Source organism: Callospermophilus lateralis, chromosome 13 (genome assembly GCF_048772815.1).
Source record: "Callospermophilus lateralis isolate mCalLat2 chromosome 13, mCalLat2.hap1, whole genome shotgun sequence".
In the NCBI taxonomy this organism is placed as follows: domain Eukaryota; kingdom Metazoa; phylum Chordata; class Mammalia; order Rodentia; family Sciuridae; genus Callospermophilus; species Callospermophilus lateralis.
The window spans coordinates 60,714,795-60,735,546 of record NC_135317.1 but is presented as its reverse complement, the minus strand read 5'-3'; the positions used below and the strand labels follow the sequence as shown (position 1 = coordinate 60,735,546).

General features: G+C 39.9%; 1 protein-coding gene across 1 annotated transcript in view; it reads right to left on the bottom strand.

Moving 5' to 3' along the window:
- Positions 1-16,647, bottom strand: part of Capn8 (calpain 8) — a 92,368-nt gene extending 75,721 nt beyond the window's left edge. Inside the window, exon 1 of the mRNA XM_076873063.1 lies at positions 16,411-16,647. Within this exon, the coding sequence (XP_076729178.1) occupies positions 16,411-16,647 (237 nt within the window). The remainder of the gene's footprint in view (positions 1-16,410) is intronic.
- Positions 16,648-20,752: the final 4,105 nt, after the last annotated feature.

Sequence of the window (20,752 nt, the reverse complement as noted above, 5' to 3'; positions counted from 1 at the left end):
AGAGTTCTGGTGATGGTTGCAGAATAATGTGAATGTGCTTAATGCCACTGAACTGTACACTTGAAATAGCTAAGATGGTAAATTATATGTTTTCTATATTTTACCACAACTTATAAGTAAATAAATAAATATTAGATAGGGAAGTAGATAAATTGATTCATTGATTGATCAATCGATCAATCAGGCAAACTTTAGCAAACCACATTTCTTGAACACTCCAATCTGCTTGCAGATTCCTGAGAGGCCTTTTGGGAGAAAAAGATAAAGCATTTAGGAAAAGGCCAATTTTCTCAGAACCCAAGACGCATCCATCCCCAATACAGATACAATCATCTTCATGAACTCAGGAGTCTATTTAACAATCTACAAGATCGTAGAGGATAAAGCTGTGTCCTCTAATATAGCTTTGTGGAATGTGAGCATGAGGGTGGCTGAAGGCAGCCATGTGATAACTCCCCCTTGGTAATTTGGGAGGAAGAGGTTAAATTCTGACGACATTTTTTTTTTTTTTTTGACATGCACTTGAACATCCCAAAAAGGAGTCTTTCAATTCCACATTAATCAGTTTCCACTGCCTCATTCTCTGATTTCCTTGCCTCTCTTGACAGGTACAAATCAGCACATCCAACCTAAAATTACTAAGTTGACACAGACGGTGACACCAGGTGAAGACACGGTCTAGGGAGAGCAGGCAATGTGGTTGAGGAGTTAGTTAAGGGCTTTAAGATTTTCAAAGGAGAGTTTCAAGATGGCGGACCAGAAGGAGGCAGCATTCTGTGTCGCTCTGTGATCCAGATCTCACCTAGTCGGAATACTGCATCTCTGAGAGCGTTAGAGGACCCCTATACAGCTGCTCTCCGCTGTGACCCCGCTCAGGCCTCAGTGTTCGAGCAGGACCCAAGGCCCCAAGTTCCAGGTCACACAAGACTTGGCAAGCGTCTAAAAACACATCTGCAGACCACCAAGACTTCATCCCGCTCCCACACAGGTCACTCACCTGCTACCTACCCACAGCACAACGCCATCGCCTGGCTCCCCCAACCTCACCAGACAGCCCCTCGCTGAAAGCAGACCCCTGCCATCTTGGCTCAACATTTTTGCCATATTAGATGGCAGCAGTTCCCAGATTGGATCTCTAGGGGCACCTGGATTTTTGCAGAAATCACCAGCGCTGCAACCACCCGCGCAGAGACCACCGACACAGAAATAAGAGCCTCTGGGCTGGAGTAGTCTCCGGACCCGGACCCAAAGCCCACAGTTCTAGCCCATGCATGGCTCACCAAGCAGCTTAGCCGAAACATCTGTCAGCACATCTACAGAACTCCAGACCGCGCTCCACTCCCACACAGGTCACTTGGATGCTACCTATCCACAGCACAAGGCCATCGCCCAGCACTCCCTACATCACCAGACACCCGGCGCTGGAAGCAGACCGACTCCATGTTGAAAAACCTTCCTCGCCAATTTGTGGTGGGTGTGGCTATCAGATCAGGTCACCATTTGAGCAGGTACCTGATTTCCAATTCTTCCTCCTCCCCAACAGCGTTAACTTGGCACAGTGGCCGCCTAACGCGAGAACAGCTTTCAGTTGGACAGGAGTGCAATTTGAACAGGGCACCACCCACCTGGAGTGAGCCTGGGGATGAGAGGTCCGCAGTTGGGACCTGATAAATAAGAGAGGGGAGGGGACTAAAGTCTGGAGCAAAACAGAGAGATCAGGATTTGGGCAATCTCCAGGCAAGAGAAGGAGACAATATCCGGGGCTCAAGTCACAAAAAAAGACCCATGAGGTGCTATTTCCCTGCTAGGACTTGTGGGCAGCACTCCCCGCTTCCAGAAGCCCCACTCCAGTCTTCACACCTAGTTACCTACACCATCCTGAGGGTAGAGACACCTCCTGGATGAGAAGAGAAAGAAGTGGATCTCTAAGAGTACTTTTTTTCTTTTTTTTTCTCTTCTTCTTTCTCTTCTACCCTTCTATCTTCTGACCCTCACATCCCCAACATATGTAAAACCAAGAAATTTGCATGAAATAGGACTTTGACGACTGAGTCACCTGAATAATATAATATAGAGGAATTTCATAAGCCTTTTTTTCTTTTTCTTCTTCTTTCTTTCTTTTTATTCTCTCTTCTTTCTTTCCCTTTTTTCTCTTTCTTCTTCCTTCACCCTCCAAATTATACTATTTTAACATCCTGTATTTTTCTAAAAACATATGTGTTTGTTTTATGTACTCTACTGTCTTCCCATGTAATTGTTTACCCAAAATTGCCTCCTATCTATTCTCCTGCTACTAATACTCTTCACTAGATTTCTTTTTCACATTTCCTGAGATATATTAACTATATACCCTCACATTTTCTCTCCTCAACAAATTGTCCTATGCCTGAGCCCCAGTTTATTGTCCACTGCCAGAAACTGTAAACCTTTTTATGAAACTACTTATTATATTTTGAATAATAATTGAATCCAACATTTCTGGACATTGAGACTAAACTGTAAATGTCTTAATAACAAAAATTTGTTCATAGGTGATGTACTGTTGATATTGGGATCTGCTAGCATTGTGCTTCCCCACAAAGGAGAGATCTTGGAACCCTACAAGAGCACTACAAATCTGTAGGGTAAAAACAATAACACACCAGATCCACAGAGCTGGAAAGGAAGACACATGAGCAACATGAAAAGAAAAGGGAAGAAACACATCATTAGAAGCATTGGCAGTTATAGCAGAAAAAAAATGACAGAGAAAGATTTCAGGATATACAAAATGTTTTGGGACCTCAAAGAAAACCAATGTGATCCTGCAATCCATACACGTGGAAAAATAAGATTACGTACCCCATTTGAATCAAATGTTTGATATGTCAAGATCATTGTAATGTTTTGAGCAACTAATAAAAAAAACTAAAAAAAAAAAAGACATAAAAGAACAAATACAGGGAGTGAAAGATCACTTTGACAATAAACTACATAAACAAATCCAAGAAGCAAAAGATCACCTCAACAGGGAGATGGAGGTTATACCAAAAAAAAAAAAGAAAAAAGAAAAAAACCACAGAAATCCTTGAAATGAAAGAAATAATAAACCAAATTTAAAAAATCAAATGAAAGCATCACCAACAGAATAGAGCACTTAGAAGATAGGACAATGAAGATCAAATAAATCATCTTGAAAAGAACATAGACCACACAATGAAAATGATAAGAAACCACGAGCAGAATATTCAAGAAATATGGGATAGCATAAAAAGACCAAATTTAAGAGTTATTGGGACAGAGGAAGGCATAGAGGTTCAAACCAAAGGAATAAACAATATATTCAATGAAATAATGTCAGAAAACTTTCCAAACATGAATAATGAATTGGAAATTCAAATTCAAGAAGTCTACAGGATACTAACTGTACAAAATCACAACAGACCCACGCCAAGTCACATTATAATGAAGATGCCCAACATACAGAATAAGGAGAGAATTTTAAAAGCCACAAGAGAAAGGAATCAGATTACATATAAGGGAAAACCAATTAGGATAATGGCAGATTTTTCAACCCAGACCCTGAAAGCTAGAAGATCGTAGAACAACATATATCAAGCTTTGAAACCAAGAATCTTATATCCAGCAAAATTAAGCTTTAGATTTCAACTTGAAATAAGAACCTTCCACAATAAACAAAAGTTAAAAGAATTCATAGCCAGAAAACCAGCACTACAAAACATCCTTGGCAAAATATTTCATGAAGAGGAAATGAAAATCAGCAGAGGGAGGTAGTACACTAAAGGAAAAAACTAATCAAAGAGGAAAAACAAGTCAAGTTAAGTAACAAAAATAAACAAATATGGCTGGAAATTCAAATCGTGTCTCAATAGTAAACCTAAATGTTAATGGCTTAAACTCACCAATCATAAGACATAGGCTAGCAGATTGGATTAAAAAAAAAAAAAAAAGATCCAACAATATGCTGCCTCCAGAGACTCATCTGATAGGAAAAGCCATACACAGACTGAAGGTGTTCAGGCTGGGACAAATTATACCACTCACATGGACTGCAGAAGCAAGCAGGGGTTTCCATACTCATATCAAATAAAGTAGACTTCAAGCCAAGGTTAATCAAAAGGGATAAAGATAGATATTACATACTGCTCAAGGGAACCATACACCAACAAGACATAATAATCATAAATATATATGCCCCAAACAATGGTGCAGCTATGTTCATCAAACAAACTCTTCTCAAGTTCAAGAGTCAAATTGACCACAACACAATAATCTTGGGTGACTTTAACACACCTCTCTCACCACTGGATAGATCTTCCAGACAATAGTTGAATAAATAAACTATAAGTTGAGGGGGCTGGGGATGTGGCTCAAGAGGTAGCGCGCTCACCTGGCATGCGTGCAGCCCAAGATTGCTCCTCAGCACCACATACAAACAAAGATGTTGTGTCTGCCGAAAACTAGAAAATAAATATTAAAAAATTCTCTCACTTTCTCTCTCTCTCTCTCTCTCTCTCTCTCTCTCTCTAACTCTCTTTTTTAAAAAAAAACTATAAGTTGAATAAAGAAACTCTAGAACTTAATAACACAATCAGTAGCTTAGACTTAACTGACATATATAGAATATTTCAACCTGCATCAAGTGGATACACTTTCTTCTCAGAAGCACATGGATCCTTCTCTAACATAGACCATATACTATGCCATAAAACAACTCTTAGCAAATACAAAAGAAGTAGAAATCCTACCATGCATTTTATCAGATCATAATGGAATAAAATTGGAAATCAAGAACAAAATAAAAAATAAAAATTTCTCCATCACCTAGAGACTAAACATGTGCTACTGAATGAACAATGGGTCACAGAAGACATCAAGGAGGAGATAAAAAAAAATCCTAGAGGTAAATGAGAACATACACATAACGTAAGGAAATCTCTGGGACACTATGAAAGCAATACTAAGAAGAAAATTCATTGCATGGAGTTCATTCTTTAAAATAAGAAAAAGTCAACAAATAATGACCTCACACTACATCTCAAGCCCTAGAAAAAGAAGTACTAACTGGCAGCAAAAGCATAATTAAAATTAGAGCTGGGGAAATCAATGAAATCGAAACAAAAGAAACAATTGAAAAAATTGACAAAACAAAAACTTGGTTCTTTGAAAAAATAAATAAAATTGAAAGACCCTTATCCATGCTAATGAAGAGAAGGAGAGAGAGAACTGAAATCACCAGCATATGTGATGAAAAAGGTAATATCACAACAGACACTACAGAAATACAGAAGATAATCAGAAATTATTTTTAAATATTATACTACAATAAAAATAGAAGACATTGAAGGCATTGACAAATTTCTTAAGTCATATGATTTGCCCAGATTGAGTCAGGAAGATATACACAATTTAAACAGACCAATATCAAGTGAGGAAATAGAAGAAGCCATCAAAAGCTTACCAACCAAGAAAATTCCAGAACCAGATGGATACACAGCCAAGTTCTACAAGACCTTTAAAGAAGAACTAATACCAATACTCTTCAATTTATTCCAGGAAATAGAAAAAGAGGCAGTAATTCCAAACTCATTCTATGAGGCCAATATCACCCTGATCCAAAAACCAGGCAAAGACACATCAAAGAAAGACAACTTTGAACCAATGTCTCTAATGAATCTAGATGCAAAAATTCTCAATAAAATTCTGGCAAATTGAATACGAAAACATCAAAGATTGTGCACCATGATCAAGTGGGATTCATCCCAGGGATGCAAGGTTGGTTCAACATATGGAAATCAATAAATGTAATTCATCAAATCAATAGACTTAAAGATAAGAATCATATGATCATCTCAATAGACACAGAAAAAGCATTTGACAAAGGCTATCTACATAAAGACTATCTACGTTAAGCCTCAGGCCAACATCATTCTTAAATGGAGAAAAATTGAAGGAATTCCTTCTAAAGACTAGAACAAGAGAGGGATGCCCTCTTTCACCACTTCTATAGTTCTTGAAATACTGGCCAGAGCAATTAGACAAATGAAAGAAATCAAAGGGATATATATAGGAAAAGAAGAACTTAAATTAGCACTATTGGCTGATAATATGATTCTATACCTAGAAGACCCAAAAACTCCACCAGAAAACTTCCAGAACTCGTAAATGAATTCAACAAAATAGCAGGATATAAAATCAACACCCATAAATCAAAGGCATTTCTGTATATCAGTGACAAAGCCTTTGAGAAGGAAATGAGGAAAACTACCCCATTCACAATAACCTCAAAAAAAAATAAGATACTTGGGAATCAACTTAATGAAAGAGGTGAAAGATCTATACAATGAAAACTACAAAACCCTAAAGATAGAAATCAAAGAAGACCTTACAAGAAAAGAAAGGAAAGATCTACCTTGCTCTTGGATTGGCAGAATTAATATTATCAAAATGACCACACTACCAAAAGCACTATACAGATTTAATGCAATTCCGATCAAAATCCCAATGGCATTCCTCATAGAAATAGAAAAAGCAATCATAAAATTCATCTGGGAAAATAAGAGACCCAGAATAGCTAAAGCAATCCTTAGCAGGAAGAGTGAAGCAGGTGGCATTACTATACCAGACCTTAATCTATACTACAGAGCAATAGTAACAAAAACAGCATGGTATTGGCACCAAAACAGACTAGTAGACCAATGGTACAGAATAGAGAACACAGAAACTAACCCACAAAATTACAATGATCTTATATTAGGCAAAGGTGCCAAAGACATGCACTGGAGAAAAGATAGCATTTTCAACAAATGGTTCTGGGAAAACTGAAAATCCTTATGCAACAAAATGAAGCTAAACCCATATCTCTAACCATGCATAAAACTTAACTCAAAATGGGTCAAGAACCTAAGGATTAAACCAGAGACTCTGTGTCCAATAGAAGAAAAAGTAGGCCCTAATCTCCATCTTGTAGGATTAGGCCCCAATTTCCTTAATAAGACTCCTTGATAAGAATTAAACCAAGAATCAATAAATGGGATGGCATCAAACTAAAAAGTTTTTTCTCAGCAAAAGAAACAATCTGTGAGCCGAACAGAGAGCCTACATCCTTGGAGCAAATCCTTACCCCTCGCACATCAGATAGAGCACTAATCTCTAGGGTATATAAAGAACTGAAAAAGTTAAACACACACACACAAAAAAAAACCTCACACAAATAACCCAATCAACAAATGGGCCAAGGACCTGAACAGACACTTCTCAGAAGAGGATATACAATCAATCAACAAATATATGAAAAAATGCTCATCATCTCTAGCAATCAAAGAAATGCAAATCAAAACTACTCTAAGATATCATCTCACTCCAGTCAGAATGGCAGCTATTATGAAGACAAACAATAATAAGTGTTGGTGAGAATGTGGGGGAAAAGGTACACTCATACAATGCTGGTGAGGCTGCAAATTGGTGCACCAATATAGAAAGCAGTATGGAGATTCCTTAGAAATCTGGGAATGGAACCACCATTTGACCCAGCTATCCCTCTCCTTGGTCTATACCCAAAGGATTTAAAAACAGCATACTACAGGGACACAGCCACATCAATGTTTATAGCAGCACAATTCACAATAGCTAAACTGTGGAGCCAACCTAGATGCCCTTCAGTGGATAAATGGATTAAAAAAATGTGGCATATATATACACAATGGAATTTTACTCAGCAATAAAAGAGAATAAAAATTATGGCATTTGCAGGTAAATGGATGGCATTGGAGAAGATAATGCTAAGTGAAGTTAGCCAATCCAAAAAAAAAAAACAAGTGTGGAATGTTTTTTCTGCTATAAGGAGGCTGACTCATAGTGGGGTAGGGAGGGGGAACATGGGAGGAAAAATGAATTCTAAATAGGGAAGAGGGGAGGGAGGGAAAGGGAGGAGGCAGGGGATTAGTAAGGTAGGTGGAATGTGATGGACATCATTATCCAAAGTACATGTCTGAAGATATGAATTGGTGTTAACCTACTTTATATACATAGATATGAAAAATTGTATTCTATATGTGTAATAAGAATTGTAATGCATTCTACTGTCGTGTATTTAAAAAAAAATAAAATCAATTAAAAGAAGATTTTCAAAGGAAAGAGAAAAACTAGGCAAAGGGTAACTGACACCTGACTTTGGTCATGAAATGAAGTATTCCATGACCCCTCTCCATTCCCGTATCACCCCCTCCCCCAAGCCACCAGAATGTTTCCTCTTCCCTCAAGTCTCTCCATCATTCAGGGGTAACACCTCAGATTCTACAATCTCTGTGCCTCTGCTGAGTACACGCTTCATTCTGCCTGAGCATCCCTTCTTGAAACTACAGTATAAAAGTGTAATCCCAGGCCTTGATTTTTTCCCAACATTCCAGGGTAAATTGAAGGTGTCAGCAAGGTAAGGGAAAAGAGGCCATGTGGGCAGGACTTGCTCTCAGAGGGGGAAACTATGGTACAAAACAGAAGGAATTGCTGGAGTTAAATGATAATTTTGATCAATTAAATGATGAGAATAATTTTGAACTTTTTTTATGTTCCTTTTTCAGCCACTTCCAGGAATAGAAACCATGACTTGATCTCCTTATCATTTTTTAGAAGCAAAAAAGGTGCCCTGGGCTAAGGGCTCCTGAGGATATCCATTTAATAGCCCTGAGACCATATCAGGTGCTAGACACTAAACAGAGCATTTCAATTCTCACAGCCATTCTTTTGGGATGGGGTTCTTATCCCTGAGGTTAAATCCTCTTGACAATGGTCACATAGTGATGGGCTCTGGGCCTAATTTGGGAAGACAATTCTCCATCCTCTGCCTTTGAGTTTCTGCAGTTATCAGTGGCAGCATCCAGGAGCTGGGAGCCTTCTATCTGCATCCACAGAGGCATGGCTCCCACCTGTCCTCTCCACCTGTCAGCCCTGATAAAACAATGGTAATCCATGACCTTAAGCAACCTGCACTTTTCAGTGAAGCTGTTGTATCACTTACCCCAGGCTTCCTACATTTAGCATTGATTTCCTTTGGACACTGGTCCAGGGGCCACTGTGCAATAATAACTACCATATATTCTGTGCCTCTTACATGATAGACACTATACTCAGATTTACCTCTAGTTCTTATATCAACACTGAAGGGACTCGGAAGATGGCGGCGCATGGAGTGCATCACCCCCGTGTGCTGCGTCACTGTGTGGGTGAATGACGAGTTAGAACGGCCAAGAGCTATCTTGTTAGGAATTTCCAGCAAAATTGGTGTGCACCGAAACCTAGAGGAAGGATTCCCATCACCCGAGGATCGGTTACTGGGGCTCAACCTCGAGAGATTTGTCTGCCCACAGATTCAAGCTGCTTATTCAGCGGCTCGTCCCCGCTGCTAGAGACTGCGGCAGCAGCAACGGGAAACGGCATCCATAGAAACAGCGAACTAGCAATGCATAGAAACGGCGCTGCTGATTCTGTGGGCTCCTGCCGGCTGTGCCCTCACTGTGCTCAGTGCTGAATTCTGGGTTTGAGACCGGGGAAGGAAGCTGTCCAGTTATGTCCTCCACACCGGTCAGACCACCGAGGAAGACAGCGGCCACCATCTTGGAGAGCTGACGTCACCATCGCCAGTTTTCGACTGATCGCAGCTCATTCAGCGATAGAACAGGTCTGTGACATCTAGACCATCCCCCATACAGCGGGAAAATCACATAAAATCTCTCCCAGGCTTTCTGGGGGCGTGATTAACAGAGTGAGCGTGAGTAGAGGCATGGGGTTAAGGTAAAGGCACCTGACCCCCAACTCCTCCCTCCCACCAGAGGTGAAAACGAAACCTATTTCGTCAGCTCTAGGAGGAGGGGCTAGCGGAGGGAATCAAAACCGGTTCCCAAAAGCCACGCTCCACATCCAGGAAACTGCAGGCCCAGAGTGTAGCTTGAACTGCCGAGAGGTATCACACTGGGAAAGGCTTGGCTGATAGGAGAAGCCAGGGGACTAGAAACCAGGAATTAACCTAAGCTAACAGGTTTTGACAGACACCAGTGGGGGAAGGAGGGAATGGCCTCACACGGATTGTTTCCTACAGCCGGAGTGCAAAATCTTGGCCCGGAAGGCACAGCACCACCTACTGGAAGCGAAGAAAATAGAAGCCTAACAGTGTCCCTTTTTTTCTTTTAATTTTTTTTTTAAATTTTTAATTTTAATTTTTTTCTTTTCTACAATTATACTATTATTTTTTAATGTAATTTTTATTTTACTGCATTTTATTATTTTTTTATTATCATTTCCTTTTCTTTTCTATTCTTTTCCCTTTCTTTCCTCTCTCCCTCTCTCTTTCTTGGTTTGCTTCCTTACCTTTTCCCCATCTTTCCTCTTAAGCATGACCACCTAGATTACATACAACTTACTAAATGCAAAAAGATGAATACTACGAATCGTTCCATAGTCCGCCTAAGCCCTTAACTACCCCCAAGTACTCCTGTCTAATCTCTTGTTAATATCCGCCTCCATTTGAGCAACCCCACCCCAAAGAAGCTAACATATACTAACCTCCATACCATCAAAGCGCCCGACCCCAACATAAAATCCTAAGTTCAAACCTCAATTCTATACATGCCATCAAATTCTGTAGGCCTCTAATGAAGCTAATGAATTTACCTTAATTCACAATTAAATCCAACATCTCTAAACATTGTCTCCCAACACAAAGGAGAAATATTGGAACTATAAAAACCAAAACAAATTTAAAGAAGAAAACAGAAACACAGCAGTCAAACAGAGTTGGAAAGCAACGTGAGCACCATGAAAAAACAAGGGAAAAAAGGATTACAAACAATGCAGGATAACTTAAATTCACAGGAGCACCTAGAGGCTTCAGAAAAATGGTCAGAGAAAGAACTCAAGGCATACCTTACTCAGATGGAATGGAATCTTAGAGAAGACATTAGACAGCAAGTCCAAACTATGAAAGTATACTTTGAAAATGAATTAAATAGGCAAATTCAAATGGCAAAGAACGAGCTATACCAGGAGATAGAGATTTTTTAAAAAATCAAACAGTAATCCTAGAAATGCAGGAAACCATAAACCAAATTCAAAACTCAAAGAAGAATATTACAAATAGACTAGATCAAATAGAAGTCAGAACATCAGATAATGAAGACAAAGTGTATCAACTTGAAAATATAGTCAACACAGAAAGGATGCTAAGAAATCACCAGCAATCTATCCAAGAGATATGGGATGTTACAAAAAAACCAAACTTGAGAGTCATAGGGATAGAAGACAGTATAGAGGTTCAAACCAAAGGAATGAACAATCTATTGAATGAAATAATCCTAGAAAACTTCCCAGATATGAAAGATGGAATGGATTGCCAAATCCTGGAAGCCTACAGGACCCCAAACATACAAAACCGTAATAGACCAACTCTAAGACACATAATTATGAAGATATTCAACATACAGAATAAGGAGAGAATATTAAAAGCTACGAGAGAAAGAAGGCAGATTACATTCAGGGGTAAACCAATTAGGTTAATGGCTGATTTTTCATCACAGACGTTGAAAGCAAGAAGATCCTGGAACAACATATTTCAAACACTGAAAAATAATGGATTCCAACCAAGAATACTGTATCCAGCAAAATTAAGCTTCAGATTTGACAATGAAATTTAAATATTTCATGATAAACAAAAGTTAAAAGAATTCGCAGCCAGAAAACCAACACTGCAAGGCATTTTGAGCAAAACATTACAAGAAGAGGAATTGAAAAACAGCACCCAAAACTAACATTGGGAGGTAACTCAGTAAAGAGGGGGGGAAATAACCAAAGAGGAAAAACGAGCCATATTAAAATAAATAAATAAATAAGTATAACTGGAAGTACAAACAATATATCAATAGTAACCTTAAACGTTAATGGCTTAAATTCACCAATCAAGAGACATAGGCTAGTAACTTGGATTAAAACAACAAATTCAACAATATGCTGCCTTCAGGAGACTCATATGATAGGAAAAGACATATACAGGTTGAAAGTGAAAGGCTGGGAAAAATCAAACCACTCACATGGTCCTCGGAAGCAAGCAGGAGTGGCCATACTCATATCGAATAAAATCAACTTCAAACCTAAGTTATCAAAAGTGATAAAGAAGGCCACTATATACTGTTAAAAGGAACCATCCACCAACAAGACATAACAATTATCAATATGTATGCACCAAACAATGGTGCTGCAATGTTCATAAAACAAACTCTCCTCAAGTTCAAGAGTCAAATAGACCACAACACAATAATTATCAGTGACTTCAACACACCACTCTCTCCATTGGACAGATCCACCAGACAAAAACTGAATAAAGAAACTGTAGAACTCAGTAACACAATTAATAACCTAGACTTAACCGACATATATAGAATACATCAACCAACATCAAGTGGATACACATTCTTCTCAGCAGCACATGGATCCTTCTCAAAGATAGACCATATATTATGCCATAGGGCAACTCTTAGTAAATATAAAGGTGTGGAGATAATACCATGCATCTTATCTTATCATAATGGAATGAAACTGGAAATCAATGATAAAAGAAGGAAGAAAAAATCCTGCATCACCTGGAAAATGAACAATATGTTACTGAATGATCAATGGGTTACAGAAAACATAAAGGAGGAAATCAAAAAATTCTTAGAGATAAATGAAAATACAGACACAACATATCGGAAACTATGGGACACAATGAAAGCAGTTTTAAGAGGGAAATTCATTGCCTGGAGTTCATTCCTCAAAAAAAGAAAAAAACAACAAATAAATGAACTCATACTTCATCTCAAAACCCTAGAAAAGGAAGAGCAAAACAACAGCAAATGTAGTAGAAGGCAAGAAATAATTAAAATCAGAGCAGAAATCAATGAAATTAAAACAAAAAAAAAACACTGAAAAAATTGATAAAACTAAAAGTTGGTTCTTCGAAAAAATAAATAAGATCGACAGACCCTTAGCCATGCTAACAAAGAGAAAAAGAGAGAGAACTCAAATTACCAATATACAGGATGAAAAAGGCAATATCACAATGGACACTACAGAAATACAGAAGATAATTAGAAATTATTTTGAAACCCTATATTCCAATAAAATAGAAGATAGTGAAGATATCGATAAATTTCTTAAGTCATATGATTTGCCCAGATTGAGTCAGGAAGATACATACAATTTAAACAGACCAATAACAAAGGAAGAAATAGAAGAAGCCATCAAAAGACTACCAACCAAGAAAAGCCCAGGACCGGATGGATATACAGCGGAGTTTTACAAAACCTTCATAGAAGAATTAATACCAATACTTTTCAAGTTATTTCAAGAAATAGAAAAAGAAGGAGATCTTCCAAATTCATTCTATGAGGCCAACATCACTCTGATCCCAAAACCAGACAAAGACACTTCAAAGAAAGAAAACTACAGACCAATATCTCTAATGAATCTAGATGCAAAAATCCTCAATAAAATCCTGGTGAATCGAATACAAAAGCATATCAAAAAAATAGTGCACCATGATCAAGTAGGATTCATCCCTGGGATGCAAGGGTGGTTCAATATACGGAAATCAATAAATGTTATTCACCACATCAATAGACTTAAAGATAAGAACCACATGATCATCTTGATAGATGCAGAAAAAGCATTCGACAAAGTACAACATCCCTTTATGTTCAAAATACTAGAAAAACTAGGGATAACAGGATCTTACCTCAACATCATAAAAGCTATATATGCTAAGCCTCAGGCTAGCGTTATTCTGAATGGAGAAAAACTGAAGGCATTCCCTCTAAAATCTGGAACAAGACAGGGATGCCCTCTATCACCACTTCTATTCAATATAGTTCTCGAAACACTGGCCAGAGCAATTGACAGATGAAAGAAATTAAAGGCATAAAAATAGGAAAAGAAGAACTTAAATTATCACTATTTGCAGATGATATGATATTATATCTAACAGACCCAAAAGGGTCTACAAAGAAACTACTAGAGTTAATAAATGAATTCAGCAAAGTGGCAGGATATAAAATCAACACACATAAATCCAAGGCATTCCTGTATATCAGCGACAAATCTTCTGAAATGGAAATGAGGACAACCACCCCATTCACAATATCCTCAAAAAAATAAAAGACTTGTGAATCAACCTAACAAAAGAGGTGAAAGATTTATACAATGAAAACTACAGAACCCTAAAGAGAGAAATAGAAGAAGACCTTAGAAGATGGAAAAATATACCCTGTTCATGGATAGGCAGAACTAACATCATCAAAATGGTGATATTACCCAAAGTTCTCTATAGGTTTAATGCAATGCCAATCAAAATCCCAAGGGCATTTCTTGTAGAAATAGATAAAGCAATTATGAAATTCATATGGAATAACAAAAGACCCAGAATAGCAAAAGCAATTCTAAGCAGGAAGTGTGAGTCAGGTGGTATATCGATACCAGATTTCAAACTATACTACAGAGCAATAGTAACAAAAACAGCATGTTACTGGTACCAAAACAGGCAGGTGGACCAATGGTACAGAATAGAGGACACAGAGACCAATCCACAAAATTACAACTTTCTTATATTTGCTAAAGGGGCTAAAAGCATGCAATGGAGGAAGGATAGTATCTTCAACAAATGGTGCTGGGAAAACTGGAAATCCGTATGCAACAAAATGAAACTGAATCCCTTTCTCTCACCATGCACAAAAGTTAACTCAAAATGGATCAAGGAGCTTGATATCAAATCATACTCTTCGCCTGATAGAAGAAAAAGTTGGCTCCAATCTGCATATTGTTGGATCGGACTCCAAATTCCTTAATAGGACACTCATAGCACAAGAGTTAATAACTAGAATCAACAAATGGGACTTACTCAAACTAACAAGTTTTTTCTCAGCAAGAGAAACAATAAGAGAGGTAAATAGGGAGCCTACATCCTGGGAACAAATTTTTACTCCTCACACTTCAGGTAGAGCCCTAATATCCAGAGTATACAAAGAACTCAAAAAATTAAACAATAAGAAAACAAATAACCCAATCAACAAATGGGCCAAAGACCTGAACAGACACTTCTCAGAGGAGGACATACAATCAATCAACAAGTATATGAAAAAATGCTCACCATCTCTAGCAGTCAGAGAAATGCAAATCAAAACGACCCTAAGATACCATCTCACTCCAGTAAGATTGGCAGCCATTTTGAAGTCAAACAACAACAAGTGCTGGCGAGGATGTGGGGGAAAGGGTACTCTTATACATTGCTGGTGGGACTGCAAATTGGTACGGCCAATTTGGAAAACAGTATGGAGATTCCTGGGAAAGCTGGGAATGGAACCACCATTTGACCTAGCTATTGCCCTTCTCAGACTATTCCCTGAAGACCTTAAAAGAGCGTACTACAGGGATACTGCCACATTGATGTTCATAGCAGCACAATTCACAATAGCTAGACTGTGGAACCAACCCAGATGCCCTTCAATAGATGAATGGATAAAAAAAATGTGGCATTTATACACAATGGATTATTACTCTGCACTAAAAAATGACAAAATCATGGAATTTGCAGAGAAATGGATGGCATTAGAGCAGATTATGCTAAGTGAAGCTAGCCAATCCCTAAAAAACAAATGCCAAATGTCTTCTTTGATATAATGAGAGCAACTAAGAACAGAGCAGGGAGGAAGAGCAGGAAGAAAAGACTAACATTAAACAGAGACATGAGGTGGGAGGGAAAGGGAGAGAAAAGAGAAATTGCATGGAAATGGAAGGAGACCCTCATTGTTACACAAAATTACATATAAGAGGTTGTGAGGGGAATGGGGAAAAAAACAAGGAGAGAAATGAATTGTAGTAGATGGGGTAGAGAGAGAAGATGGGAGGGGAGGGGAGGGAGGATAGTAGAGGATAGGAAAGGTAGCAGAATACAACAGTCATGAATATGGCATCATGTGAAAATGTGGATGTGCAACCGATGTGATTCTGCAATCTGTAGTTGGGGTAAAAATGGGAGTTCATAACCCACTTGAATCTAATGTATGAAATGTGATATGTCAAGAGCTTTGTAATGTTTTGAACAACCAATAAAAAAAAACACTAGTGCCAGGAGACCATTTTACAGATGAGAAAACTGAAACTCATAGAGGCTAAGTTATCTGCTCAAGGTCTGCACAGTCAGGATTCAAACCTAACCTGTTTACTTCCAAAGCCTGTGCATCCTCTTTCTGGAATAACTCACTGCCTAAAAAAAAAAATGAAATATGGAATCCAGAAATTTATAATCCAAAGCCATGATTCTTCAACTCCTGACCAGATAGATGCAAGGCCCCTCAGCCCTGTAAGACACTGCGCCACAACCTCACCCCTTACCGTGGGTCGCTTCCAAATGATGCCTCGAGTTTGGGGGGAACCTGGTCCAAGATCCTTGTAGCCCAAAGCTGATGGACATGCTGGGAACTCTGGGTCCTTAAATAGGACTCCTGATTCTAAGCACTGTTGCCTCAGAGTCTCAAAGTCCTGGCCCAAGTATTTCACAGCGTTCTGGTTGGAGCCAAGACCCTCAGCCACCGCACGCTGCTTGGACATTCCTGCTGCCAGGGCCGCCATGACCGTAGGCTCCGGGGGTGGACAGGAAGACAGAGATGCTCCTCACTCTCAGACTCCTGCCCCGCTGGGAGGAGAGCTATAAGACAGCGCAGAGAGAGGTGGGGCAGGTAAACATTTCACCCAGGGCTCTGCTCCAGAGGGAAGTGAGTCATGGCCAGGAACAAATATGTACCCAAGGTGCGAACGAGTCTGCCTCACAATCTCCTTTACCTTTCAGACAATTCGGAGTCAGGGAACCTTCCAGTGCGCATCCCAGGCTCTTAGCCTAAGAAATACACCAGGGCCTCTACCGCTCCTCTTTGCAAAGCCTGCTCACCTCACACTGGACCCTTTGTAGAGGTGAAAAGGTTGTTAAAAATTCACCAAGGAATTGGAGACATGGCTCCGAGTAGGTGGAGGGTAAGTGGTTAGAGCCATCTCCTTTTTCTCCAGGAAAGCTTGTTTTCATATTTTCTAGGAAGGCAAAAATACCAGCGAGATGATTCATGGAGCTGATTCAGAGTAACCCAACTGGAGGCGGTTCAACCTCTGAACAAAGGTTTGGCCTCTGACTGCCTTGGTCTACCAGTAATTAATCTGGGCTCCACCAGTAATTAACTATCACCTCAAGCCAGTTATTTAACCTCTTTCCCCTTAATTTTCTCAGCTGCAAAATGGCAGATAATCAGAAAATCTACCTCATAGGATTGTTTGGAAAAGTTGATGAAGTAGCACAGGGAATTTACATAGAATCCTACGTGGAAAGCATTTAGCAAATGTCAGACATCATTATTCCTCAGTGTGGGGACCAAAAAGAGAAGCCCAGAAATCAGGAATCTTGGTTCTAATCTCAGAAGTCAAGGACAGGCTGTATGTCCTTGGATGAGTCACATCTCTCTGGGTTCCAATTTCCTAGACCCCATCTACCCTAAGGATGCACACCTTATCAATGTCTCTCAAACTTCAGTGCATGTGGCAGGCTGTATAATGAACGCCCAAAGAGACCGGGTCCTAATCTTTGGAATCTGTAAGTGTTACCTTCTTCAGAAAAAAGGGATTTTTGCTGATATGATTAAATTAAGGATATTGAGATAAGGAGATTATCCTGTCCTAAATGCACAAATGTCCTTATAAAAGGCAAGCAGTGGGAAACCTAACAACAAACAAAAGACAAATCAAGGTGACCAGGGAGGTGGAGGCTGGAGAGATCCTGCCACAGGTCAAGGAATGCTGGCAGCCCTCACTGGATGAGGAAAGGAATGGATTCTACCCTAGCATCATTGGACGGAATGTGGCCCCACCAACACCTTAGTTTCAGCCCAAGGAGGCTGATTTAGGACTTCAAGCCTCCAGAACAGTAAGGGATTATGTTCCTGTTGTTATAAGCCACCACATTTGTGCTAATTTATTACAGCAGCCACAGGAAACTAATGCAACATGCATAAGAATCCCGTGGTGCACTGGCTTAAAGTGGTGATTCCCTAGCAGGCCTTACCACTACCCCCATTCGGAAAATAAGGAGTTCTGATTTGGTAGGTCTGAGGTAAGACCCAGAACCTGCAGTTTTTAAACCATTACCTCACAGACAATGCAAATACCAGGTCCAAGGACCACACTCTAGAAATTCTGGACCAGCTTACCCCTAAGGCCTCCAGCAATGACCTTCAAGCAAGTGACCATCCATATGTTCAGCACTTAGCTAGGGGGGTGGGTCTGAGTGAGCATAAAACAGGGTCTTCTTCCCAGGTATGCAGGGAAAAAAAATTGTGATATCTCAGGTTTCATCAGAAATTCAAGGTCAAAATGACCTTCAGAGGCTCAAGTTAATATCTGAAGGACTAAGTATGGCCCCTGCCCCCTTGGGGCTTCCACTTCATTCCCTTAACATCCTTTTTACCTTGACCCGACATCTCCCCACTATTCAGCTGATCACCTGATTATTATATTTTCACAGCCCACAAAGTTGATTATCATCTTATATGATGGACCCAGCCTTCCCTAAAACCAGAACCACAACTCCATCCAATCCAGACAAAATCCCCTCAAGGATTTTGTTCTTATTTGGTAGGTCTGAGGTAAGGATTCTAGGAGAAATCCAGCAACACTGCATGGGAAAGGAAAAAAGAATATTCATTTTTTTAAAAATCTACCACCTAATTATTTGAATCCTGGGATCGATGTCCATGAGCAGTTTCACTCTACCCAGAGTGGCTATTTCAAACACAAACCTCACCATGTCACTGTCATGCTAGAAAGCTCCCCAGTGGCTGCATACCACTCTTGGGAGAAGAACAAGGGAATTTTTGCACAGCCAGGTAGTCCAGGATCAGAGTGGGCCTGCCCACCTCTCCTCCTGTCTCCTGGGCCTCTCCTCCCTCCCAGTTCTCCCCTCCTGGCTTTCTTTCCAAACCTGGAAGATCATCTGGATTCCACCTGCTGTGCCCTTCATCTGAAATGTTCTTCTCTCACCCCCATCCTCTTCTCATTCTTCAGATGCCAGGTGCCCAGGAAAGGTTTCCCAGACCCCACTCCACACCAAGTTGTTTCTCCTTTTATGTGCTATCATATGCTCTCACAGCAACTGAAATATCCTACAGGCACTGAATGATCCCCCACCATCCCGGGCAACTACCATCATTAATTTTGTTCAACACTGTATCCCGGGATCCTAAATAGCTCCTGAAACAAAGGAGGGTCTCAGCAAATATTTGCTGCTCCCAGAGATCAAAGATGTCCACTGGCTGGATATGTCTAAACCAAATATAATGGACATGACACCTCCCAGCAGGGTTGTTAGTTGATGAATAAGGATCTCCTGGGATTGCTTTCTCATGCTGTTTCTTCACTATGCCTCCCCCAGAACATTCCCTTTAGACTGACAAAAATGAACAAGTCCTCCTCCATCCAATTGCCGAATAAGCACAGCTGGTAATTTTCTTTCCCCACCAGAGAACTCCTTTGGGGTTAGCAATCTCCTTCCCACCCCACCTGCCTAAATTACCTCATTCCTGCATCCAGATGCTACACAAACAAGCCCTTTCTCATCTAGGCAGGCAGGTCTGAGCCACTGCAAATAGAGCCCTCATTTGCTCAGTCACGAAAAGAATAGCAAATGGAGTTGGGAGGGCTCTGCTCAGCAGCCTCTTGTGAGCAGATAGCAAACGTCTACCTGTTATCCCATCGGGAGCCCAGGAGGAGGCAGCCATGCCCACTGTCTCTGTCCACCTGGACAGATGTTATCTCCTCCCTCATGCCTCAGACACCTGCAAGAACCCGTGCCAGCTCCCTGCCAGGAAGCCTCAGGATCCATTACAGAGGTGATGAGGCTGTGCAGACACACGCCTGGCCGCACCTACCTAATAAGAACACCTCCTGGCAAACAGCCCAGGTAAATGTCACTTCCTTCTCGGTGCATATCAGGTGAGCCAGAACACTGAGTTTTAACCACAGGAAGGACCCAGGCAGTAGAATCTCCTCAGCATCAAAAAAGATAAATGACCCTGGTTGCACCCAAGAACTCAAGTGTGTTCTTCAGATAATTAAAGTTTGCAAACCTTGTTTTCTTGCATAGCTATAACTTTAGAAAAGGGAGAGGTGAACACCAGCAGCATGTTTCTGCCTCTTGAGGCTCCCAAGTTCAGAATGCTAAGGCAAGCAAGGGTTAATCCTTGCTGATAGAACATAAAGTGGTGTGGCGGTTTTGGAAAGCAGTAAGGAATTTCGTCAGAATGCTATGAGTTGTATGGTAACTCCCAGTGACATTCCCCATGTCACAAGGAAATGAAAGAGAATTGAAAATATATAGTCACACAAAAACTTGTACACAAATACACATAGTAGCATTATTCACAGTAATCAAAAAGTGGAGACAACCCAAATGCCCATCAATGGATTAGTGGATACACAAAATATAGTAGGTGTATGCCATAGAATAATATTCTGTCATAAAAAGGTGGGAAATACTCTTCCATATTATTACAACATAGATGAACTTTGAAAACCTTATGCAAAGTAATTGAAGCTAGTCATGAAAGGACACATATTATATGGTCAAATGAAAAGTTATGAAATACCCAGAACTGGCAAACACCTACAGACAGAAAGTAAATTACTTTCCAGGGATTAG